Below are 11,582 nucleotides of genomic sequence, written 5' to 3' on the forward strand. Positions count from 1 at the left end.
GGAATTAATTCTTTCCAGTAAAGCACTAATTAATCTAAGACGTTATATAAATTACTTGGTAAATTGTTAGTCCAGCACACTTATTTGTCCATTTTCCTATTGATATACACTTTTCAGCCTCTCATGTATTAAAATACCACACCTGACCTGGCACTTTATTTACAGTATAATTTTAATGTACAAATTGAATATGCTTATCTAACAAAATGAACTCATTTTTCATGAAAGTCTTGCTCAAAAGTACACTGAGTAGAATTTATCATAATGTTTAAATGATTAGATAAAGCAAAGTTTTTGAAATGATCCTAATGTTATTGTAATCTCATATACTGTATAGTTATATTTTAGAATTAATATGTATGCGTTTACGTTTATACATATATAAACATCTAAGAATGAAAATTAGGAATTACATATATAATGATATATAATTAAATAAAAACTATAACACATGTTAACATATGTTTTGGCAATTATTGCCTTCTTCAATGAAAAAAAAATTTGCCCGACTTATTGTTGTATAAGTAGATATGTTTTACAATGTTGGTATACCTAAGTGTGTCATTTGCATTTACGAAATATATACATGTATGTAAATATATATAGGTACTTTTTCATAGTTTGTATATACATGTATATCGTGTTGTTTACATGCATAAATGAGTGTATAATTAATAAATTTTCTTTATTTGTATGACATCAACAATACTATGTCCTTTTAAGTTTTACTAAATCATTAAACATATTCTGAGTGAATATAGTTGAGCAACAAATATTTTTAAGTTGATATTTCAAAAAAATAAAACATACTCCTTACCCTAACAATAAATACATTATTGTAATGTAACAGAGACAATAAGCCATAAAGAGTAATTTTCACTTGACAAAAACTCAGTTATAAACTTTATTCCCTCTACTTTAGAAATTTTTAATGTGATATTTTATAAATTAAGAGATCATAGTGGTGAAGCTTAAAAAAAATCATCCTTTATCAATTAATAAGGACACCATCAGCAGTTGGTTGATTGAAATGGAATATCTATTTCACAGATGATGACAGATATGTTCCCTTTGTTTAAACAACAATCCCAACCTCATTTCTCAATTTTATGTGACCTAACCAATGAGATTGAACATTATGATATGAATAAACACTTGACCACATCTGCAAGCTCGTATTAAATTTTGTTTGAGTGCAGAACCCTCCCGCTATACAGAGGTGACCTTACAGCACAACAATGGAAAACATGAAATTATTTCAACTTATAATTATTTTCAATTATGGAATTTGTAAAATTTCTTTGTATTGATTTTTTTTTATAAATTCCATGTTTATTCTGTATTATAATGTTTTGAGTGGTGTATATCACTTTCCATTCAATATATTTTTTAAAGATAGTGTTGTGTGCTGCACAGTACATTCTATTAAAAATGTGCCATCTTCTTTGTAAAAGAAAGTGTTGTGCACTGCACATAACATTAAAATACTGAATAAACATGGAATTCATTTAAAATTTCTAGCTCAAGAATTTATGCAAATTCCATAATTAAAAATAATTCCAAGTTGCAATAATAGTCTGTTTTGAGAAGTATTCTAACCTTGTGATAATAGTCTTTATTTAAAATCATAGCTATATCTTATATTTAATACATGTTTTACATGCTTTTTGGGATACGATTGCTTTCAAGCAATCTGTAGACTTATACCGGTGGCTCAGATCAATGCCCTCACGTCAATCGTTTTATTCTAAACATTAAGGAAAATCTCACATTCTTATGATTGTCTTGCTTTAAAAGGTAAAAACAAACAAAGGGATTGAACTTCAACAACTTTCCTATAATATTCTTTTCATAATCTTCGTGTTTGATAATTCCCTTGACTTATATACGTGTTTTTAACAACACGGAAAGTCAGAATTAAGCAGTATTTATATTTAGTGTTTTTATAAATTTAGAAACACGTCAGAAGGAATTCCCAGTTTTGATAAAATGAGAGTTCTCTGAATTCCGATAAATCTATTTCTGTCATATAAGAACTGAAGTGGAGATTTTCTTATATGTTACCGTTATGAAAATGATATTTGAGATTATACTTCCATAAAGAAATAGAGAACCATCTAGGTCGTTTAATAAACATTTAATATACGTTCTTGCTCCAGGGTTTGTTTTGGAAATTATGCGCATGCGTATAGATTTCTTGACTTCAAGGGGTTTTAGATTGAATGGTTGCTCTGGATTCCCCACTCAATTAATTAATTAATAACTCATTGGATCTTTTCTATGTATGTCTGTTATTGAGGGTTATTGTTGTTGCATAATTTTAAATCATTTGCAATATTTAAATTAAAATGAATTAGTCCACATCGTCAAGTTGTTACTAGAACATCCCTTCAGGCGAAATGGAGTCTTCCATATTATTGTTTCGAGTTGTCTCCCTTCCGGAAGTAAATCCCGTGAGTTCTGAATGAAAAACAATATTAGCTCGTTCTGTCAATAAACGTCGTATAATGTTAAAAACGATCGCAATTTAAACCGTGGAATGTGTACGGAAAGGAGTCATGATCACTGACCCAAATGAAATTAAAAAAATTTAACAGTTAGGAATGGGGTTCCTCCTAGAATTAACTTAGGAAAATAAGTGATAAGATACGAAGTGAAAATACCTTCTCTCACTCTGACTGCTGTCAGTATGGAAAGTAAACTTGGAATTGATAGTACAAAAATAAAACACAAAAGGCCTAAGTACATTGTTCATACACTTTTATCCGGGATTGGCTATTTTGTAACTACAGTATTCAGATTACGTAAATTACATTTCACATGTGCAGTTGAATTAGTTTTGAAAATAATATTACCCAGCTACATGTATACATGTGTCAATGAAACAATGGCAATCGTATCCCTCAGAGCAATCTGCTCTTTGATTAATTATTTTTACTTAAAAGTTAAAATTTTACATTTCAGAATAATGTCTCTTTCACTATCAAACGTATCAGCCCGTGAATGGATTTCAAAGACAAGAGAAGGAATCAAACCATGGGGAGAATTCATCAGTACCAGCAAGTTTAAAGTACCTAAGTCTGTCAAACCTGTACCAGGGAGAGTTATGAAAAATATAGAACATTTCCAGAGCAATTATATGTTTGTTTTTCTTGGTCTGGTGGTATTTTGTGTGTAAGTGCTTACAGAGGTATTCAGTGTATGAATATACGGGGAAAAATACAGGAAACTTGACATTAGAAATGAAAATTTAATTTGTTACTTTTTAAAGCCCTGTGACAAAATATTACATGCATATTAAAGAGGATAAAATCATTTGAATGTTATATGAAGATATCCAGCTTTTCACTAGACCAACATGTTGAATTAGATTTGTATCATGCTAGCTCAAGGTAACTGTCAGCTACTTACTCAAGCACATAATTCTGGCTGAGAAACAACTATTAACTGCCACATACTTATAAGTAGAATGCATTTCTCAACAAATAACCAGTAAAAAGTTTTGAATTCAAATGGTGATCAAGCACAGTTGTTGCAGGCAAACAAAAAGTAGAAAAAAATAAAGAAATCTATAATAACATAAAATAAAAACTTAATATTGTTAAAATTTCTGACTAATCATTGTCATTTTGGATTGGTAACTTGCAATTGGGTTTTACATGAACAAAATGACTTCACAATTTGAAATGATAAATCCACTCCATAATAGACATATAACTTTTAATTGTACAAACCTAAAATTTAAATATTATATTACAGATTGACATCCCCCATGTTACTGGTTGCCATTGCAGCTTGTTTGGGAGCATGTTACATCATCAGTTTAAAAAATGCAGAACATAAACTTAGAATATTAGGTAAGTATGAATATAAAGTCAGGTACGTTTTAATCATTGCAATTCTTTTTGTACTTCTTTGTTTGATTATACCTAGAGATGGGGTATAAATTTGATGGAAGATCAACTTTTACAAACTTCAGTGTGACTTAATATACAATGTAGCTTTTCATATAATATATCTTAGGAATGTATATCTTTTTATATATTGCATGGGTAAAATTGTAACCTTTTCCCATATTGGTTTAGTTTCTTGGGGTGTGTTGGAAAAGTGAAATATTTAAAGCTAAGAATCTGTGTGTAATGTTTACTTATGGCCAGACTTTCGGCTGTGAAAAAATGACAGGGCTTTTCTTATACAAGTAATTAGAACTTTATCGACCTTATCATATATTTCTGATAGATTTCCCCACCTTTCTCCATATTTTCAAGCTGGAAAAAGTTACCTATTCTAGCGGCACATAGGAAAAGGCCCCCGAGTAACAAACAGCATGATTTATGTGCAAAACAATAAATGATGAACAAATATGAAATGCATGGTATACTGAACATTTGTTTTGATTGATTTAGGTAAAGAATTAAGTGTTGGTCAACAGTATGCAGTAGTTGGTGTGTGTTCATTTCCATTGTTCTGGCTAGCAGGAGCAGGATCAGCTGTTTTCTGGATTATTGGTAAGAAACTAAATTTAGGATATCTTTAAAATTGGAATATATGTATTTAGTGACTGTTACCTGTAGTATATGTCATACATGTATAACCTTTAATTCATCATACTAGATTTTTTTTTTTTAAAGTTATCACTTTAGACCAAGCAACAACGTATTGATTACTGATATGAGCACATGCTGAAGCACTTAAGTTACAAAGATGACAATTTGTTATTTATTTTTAAAGAAGACTAGAACACACCCGCGAAATCGCGGGAATTAAGAACTTGGTTGAATATACGCATACGGAGAAATTTTATAAAGTATTTTGTGTCTGGAGAATTTCAGTAAAAGAGTTCAGGTCTGGAGAATTTCAGAAAAGGTATCAAAATTCATAGGTTCTTGGAAACAGTTTCAGCCCTCTCCCTTGTTTCCAAAGTCTGTTATTTTTTTTTTTCTGTTGAATTCCATTATTTTTGCGTTTCTGTATACTATGAACATACGTATCCTATAAATAAAATGTATTTGCTATTAACTATCAATTTCAACTGACATAAAAGTCGGTTTGATGATGGAATGAATATCCGGTCGCCTTTATTTTCTTTTTTCCCCAAATAACCCAAACTTTATAGTCATAAGAATGGATGACAAATGAGACTATGCATGTTACCTATAGGACACAGAGGCATGATGATTAATTTATTGTGGGAGAAAGAGAAGTGACACACAAAATCAAGTCTTCTCGTTTAATAGTATAGATTACATATTAGATCCATTGGAACCCTTGCAAAGTTTGATATAAATATATGACATTCATTTAGTGTGTGGTAAACTTTGAACGCTTTTAATTCTCTTGTTCTAATGGTATTGTATTTGCAGGTGCTTCATTCTTCTTCATAATGCTTCATGCCTCTATGTACATGACACCAGATGAGCAAGAGGCTGTAGAACTAGAGATGGACGAGGTTGTGTAATAGGAGGATATACTAATAATGATAACAGTCAGTATGCTACGGGTGGCATTATATAATAGTGGCAAACATTGGTTTATGGGACAGTTACCATGGTTTTAAAAGGATGTCACAGCCAACAGATACTTTCATCTATAGAATATTTATGTGCATTTTCATCGTCTAGGGTATCATATCATGATTCAGATAGAATCTATACCTGGTTAAGATAGCAATTGGATTCGTTCCTCGTATAACTTCTTACTGCCTTTCATCTTTCATAAAGATATTTTGACACGCCAAATTAGTGTTTCGGATATAAATGTTCATTCATTTTACTTTCACCTATTAAATTGGTTGTATATAGTTGTCCTTGGGTTTGTTTGTTTGTTCATCTATATCCACTTTGCTTCTTCAACTGGATTCGAGAATACATTAAACTTGACAGAAACAATTGTGTATTAATGTAATGGCATTTAAAATCTCATCTTATATTTATTGAAAGGATTGGAGGGTCCCTATAACAAAAAACATTTTCAAACCTGTCCAAATCATGGTGAATAAGTGAGTTCTGCTTAAATTCTTTTCATGTTTTTTTTGTAGTTATATGTGAAAATTTCAAGTTATGATTTTATAATGTTTTGTGAATTTTATGTTCAGATGATGTCAATGCGCTGATTTGAATGAGAAAGATTAAGAATACTATTTTTTTACTATAGGTTTATAAAAGTAAAACTTTCAAATATTTGATTTATGAAATCTCATCTGTATATTTATTACAACATAAAACATACATATTTTATACCTTTGTTATTGCAAGTTATGAAGCCAAATGTAAACTGTCAGGTTTAAAAGAATTTCCTGTTATTGAAACCTCGATTGACCAGCTGAAAGTCCTATATATATTTTCTACATGTACTTTATAGGTATCTGCAGGAAGCTTACAGTTGTGTCATTTGATCTAGGTACAATGAAATTGTATTCACAAGTTATCGAACTAATAGGTTAAAAAAAAAATGGCATTTACACATTAAATTATATAATCATTAAGCACCAGTTTTGCATAATGTTTTGGTTTTTTTCATTTTTTTATAACCATAAAAACATGAATACAGGTCACATAATATTCATCACTTCTTCTTAAATCAAAATAACTCAGAAAGTCAAAAATTCTATTTTTTATTTATTGAGATAAGTTTTTATTATTTATTAGGTTTTATCATAGAAATGATAATGTTACTGTGTTGATTTTATTCTATTCACAAGCTTGAGCTCAATTTCATATATAAAGTAGGAACAATAAATTTAAATTTACTTTATTGCCATAATGCTTTGTTAAAGTCATATATCATGAATTACTTTCTACTAACTTAAAAAAACAATGTAAAGGAATTAAAGTAATTACATTTGATATATTGCATCAGTAAAAGAAACTTAAATGCTGTTCCTTTTTTTTTAATTTGGAGAGTATTGTATCATGTGCTCATTCTATAAGAAATTGGAAAAAATTCAAAAGATAAGACTGTTTAATAATGATTAAGAAAAAAGTATGCACTTTAGTTGTTATCTATGTGCGTCTTTGTTTAAAAAATAGAATTATATTATTATAAGATCTGTGATATGTGTTTGTTTATGAACTAAAATGTGTTCAAGAGGGATATAATAAATTATTTACATAGGTATACAAATGTGTTTATTTGTATAAAAATAAGGAGATGTGGTATGATTGCCAATGGGACAACTATCCACCACAGTTCAACTGGAGTGGATGTCAGCAATTATAAAAGGTGATAGTACGGTCTTCATCTTACTTTTTTCATGCCCGCTGTAGCTGTGTCCCCTGGACACATTCCTCATTTATTTCAACTTTGTTTGTCTGTTGTTCCTAGAAGACGACTGTGCAATTTTCGTTTCTTATAGGGTCTTGCAATTTTGAGGAAAAAAATACACCATCCTTTTCATATATTGTATTTGTTTACAAAATTACACCATAACCCACACACTTATCCATTTTCAAATAAACAACTGTAGAAGTTCATACAAAACGTAACATGATTGTGTTTATTCAAAAAACACAAAATATAGTTGCATGTCATCTTTCTATCATATGTGAAATAAATTACAAAAGTCAAAACTGTTTCAGAAGTGATCAAAAACAGACCTATTGGTGACCTTCTGTTATTGTCTGTTCTGTGTTCAGATTGTTGTCTCTGACACATTCCCCATTTCCATTCTCAATTCTATTTATACCCACTTCAAGGAAAATTCAAAAATAAAAGGATATTTCAAAAGGCTAACTGAAAAGTTCAAACACATCAAATGAATGGATAACAAATGTCATATACCTTACTTGGAACAAGCATTTCCTTATGTAGGAAATGGTGGATTAAACATGTTTTATAGCTAGGGAAACCTCTCACTTGTATGACAGTCACATACAATTCTAAGATATGTGATATGTTTGTGTATAAACTGAATTATGTTCCAGATTTTTACACAGGTATATAAATATGATTAATTGTGTCTGATCTTACATTTATTTTTGTCTTAGTTTGCCCATTGCTTCATCAAGAGTATACTTATAATAGTGGCTTTGAAACTTTGAGACTTCTGTCCATGTGCAATTTCAGATTATTTGAAATTAATATTTAAAAGAATGTTGAGGAAACATTACACTATCAAATATACAATACTGCACAAGCTTTGTCTTGTTTGGGATACACAATTTGCCACTGGAACAAAATTGCATCATCATCATTATTTATTGTATTTTTAAGAGCAAGATTTCTTTAAAATGCAGAATTAAAACTTTACATATACATTGTAATGGAATAAAACAACCTTTAATAACAATAGATTGTCTTTTAAAATATTTCAGTCTTTAAGGGTCAATACAGTTTTGTTTAGGAACTCTTTATGATTATAGATTTTAGTCAGTTAAGGTCAATGGTATGTTGAGAAAAGGAACTCTCCATATGTGGAGAGATTTCAGTCATTTATAGTATCAGTTGTTGAGATGATGAGCTTTATATGAAGATAGATTTTGGTGAGAACAACTATTTCTAAGATAATATCATGATATTATATCATTGGTGTACGAAAAAAAGTCACAAAATCCCTAGGAAAAAATAGTCACAGGAAAAAGAGTCACAAGAAAAAAAGTCACAGGCTTTCTTCCTATACAGGAAGTGAAAGGTCTACAAAAAAGGAAAGGTGCCACAAGAAGACACTAATCAATATCAACAGTCCCTATCAATAATGATTGGAAATACAACACTATTATTAATGACAATGAGATGATGAAGGATTCTTATCTTCAAAAATCAAAATAACATGTGGTCAAGTCATATACTAAATTTTATACTTTGACCCAAATTAAAAAATAATTACTGCCTAACTCGAATCTCCTTCAAAAGAGATATAAAACAAAAATAATTACAACTTAATAAAATGTATCAGTAGCACACCAGCAAGTACACTTTTCATTTAAGGTAGATGTCTTCCTCCATTTTGGATTTGGAAATACCAGAAAACAAGGTCTAGATCTATAATAGAATGTGCAAATTTAAAAAAAAAAAGAGTAGTAGGTAATTCAGGTGTAAGAACTTTCATTTCAGTATAGAAAATAACATTTTACAAAAAACAGAAAACTTTTGTTTGATTAAATTTTTTCTAACTTTGGCACATAAGGGGAGGCAACTCAATTGCAAGGGCAGATAATTCAGATTAAGGTACTTTTACAATAGAATGTGTTAGGAATTTACCTATTTTATAATGTAGCAAGAAAACGGGTCCGGTGACCCCATTTTTTCTTTTTTTTTTTTAACTGAAAGCATACTATTAAAGCTATCTTTCATATGTTATCTCAAAATTCTATGGTGTAGTTTACGCTTTATTGCAGAAAATTGGTTTTTTTTTATGCATAATCTATACAAAATCTGTCAATTTTAAACACCTTGTAGCGTTAAAATAAGCCTCGTGAACCATTCTTTTTATTATTTTTTTTTAAAAAGCATAATATAAACTACTTTTTGGCAAATTATTAAAAAGTTCTATGGATTATAATTTAGACACCCCACCTACCTTAAATGCTTAAAAAGAGTGTAAAACTGAATTAAAATATGTTCATTTCCAGACATAATATATATTTGATGTTTTTTCCAATATATATTCATATATAAACAGTTACATGCGGCTATATGACCATTTAGAAAAAATACATATATTTATGAGGAATATTTCTCCTATAAATACATGTATGTGCAGACCATATGACCATATATAATATGCATTCAATGTGCTTTTTTTCCTGTGACGTTTTTTCCTGCGACTTTTTTTCCTTGACTTTTCTCCGGGACTTTTTTCCTGAGACTTTTTTTCCTGCATTCGTCTCATTATAGATACCAGGATTAAAAATTATCACACAAGAAATTTCTAGGACCTGATGGACATGGTTTCTGTTATCTCACCCCCAGATGCGATGTTTTCTATGTTGTCTATATGTCACCGGCCCTCACGTTCGTGTTCAAGGGAAGTGAATGAACGTCTACCATGACACCACTCTATTAACGGCAGTCGGTAAGGCAGGGCAGGTACATTGTATTCACGTTTGTTTCGTTTGTCAATGAAAAGTAAAAACACAAAAAATACCGAACTTCGAGAAAATTCAAAACGGAAAGTCAAATGACAACTTCAAAAGCTCTAACACATCAAACGAAAGGATAACATATGTCATTTCCTGACATGGTACAGGTATTTACTTATGCAGAAAATGGTGGATTAAACCTGGTTTTATAGCTTGCTAAACCTCTCACTTGTATGACAGTCACATATATTTCAATTATATTGACATCGATGAGTGAACAAAACATACAGACACAACAGGTAAACATGTCAAAAGCTCGGGCACAGCAGTAAACATACTCTATATTACTACAAAACACAAGTATGTAGCAAAGAAACATAAAAAGCCATATGGACAAAAATGAACGACAAGAATACGAAATTATCACACAAGAAATTTCTAGGACCTGATGGACATGGTTTCTGTTATCACCCCCAGATGCGATGTTTTCTATGTTGTCTATATGTCACCGGCCCTCACGTTCGTGTTCAAGGGAAGTGAATGAACGTCTACCATGACACCACTCTATTAACGGCAGTCGGTACGGCAGGGCAGGTACATTGTATTCACGTTTGTTTCGTTTGTCAATGAAAAGTAAAAACACAAAAAATACCGAACTTCGAGAAAATTTAAAACGGAAAGTCAAATGACAACTTCAAAAGCTCTAACACATCAAACGAAAGGATAACATATGTCATTTCCTGACATGGTACAGGTATTTAATTATGCAGAAAATGGTGGATTAAACCTGGTTTTATAGCTTGCTAAACCTCTCACTTGTATGACAGTCACATATATTTCCATTATATTGACATCGATGTGTGAACAAAACATACAGACAAACAGGTAAACATGTCAAAAGCTCGGGCACAACAGTCAACATACTCTAAACTACTACAAAACACAAGTATGTAGCAAAGAAACATAAAAAGCCATATGGACAAAAATGAACGACAAGAATACGAAAACTTACCATAACACAATGATGGAATGTAAAAGTACTAAGCCACGTCATATGTTACATAGAAACTAAAAAAAGACAGAGGAGATCAAGACAAAGCCAAAGACCATATGTCTAAGAAGAACATAATTATTCCATGAGAATCATAACCGAAAAACAACGGAGAAGACTGTTTAGAACATGTCTGAGTGCCTGTGGTTTTTTTTATGGACATTAAACTCTGGAAGACTAATCTCATCATAAATATCAGGATTGAAATTTTATATATACGCCAGACGCGCGTTTCGTCTACAAAAGACTCACCAGTGACGCTCGAATCAAAAAATTTTAAAAGGTCAAATAAAGTACGAAGTTGAAGAGCATTGAGGACCAAACATTCTTAAAAGTTTTGCTAAATACAGCTAAGGTAATCTATTCCTGAGGTAGAAGAGTAAGTCTTTCTTAGTGGAAATCTGCTGGGTATCACAGACACTTTTTAGGATAAACGATCATCAATCTTTTCCGAAAGGAACACCCAGGTCTCTCTACAGCTAGTCGCATTCGTTTAAGGTGTTGGGAGAGAT

At 30.8% G+C, this 11,582-nt stretch overlaps 1 protein-coding gene across 5 annotated transcripts in view; it reads left to right on the top strand.

Annotated features, from left to right (window-relative positions):
• Positions 1-7,116, top strand: part of LOC139524608 (prenylated Rab acceptor protein 1-like) — a 13,323-nt gene extending 6,207 nt beyond the window's left edge. For all 5 annotated transcript variants that reach the window (XM_071319539.1, XM_071319543.1, XM_071319540.1 and 2 more), the window contains 4 exons: positions 2,965-3,174; positions 3,760-3,857; positions 4,407-4,508; positions 5,364-7,116. In XM_071319539.1, coding sequence (XP_071175640.1) covers positions 2,965-3,174; positions 3,760-3,857; positions 4,407-4,508; positions 5,364-5,458 — 505 coding nt within the window. In that variant the 3' untranslated portion in view covers positions 5,459-7,116. The remainder of the gene's footprint in view (positions 1-2,964; positions 3,175-3,759; positions 3,858-4,406; positions 4,509-5,363) is intronic.
• The last annotated feature ends 4,466 nt before the right edge of the window (positions 7,117-11,582 follow it).

The sequence above is a fragment of the Mytilus edulis genome, chromosome 5, assembly GCF_963676685.1.
Source record: "Mytilus edulis chromosome 5, xbMytEdul2.2, whole genome shotgun sequence".
NCBI classification, from domain to species: domain Eukaryota; kingdom Metazoa; phylum Mollusca; class Bivalvia; order Mytilida; family Mytilidae; genus Mytilus; species Mytilus edulis.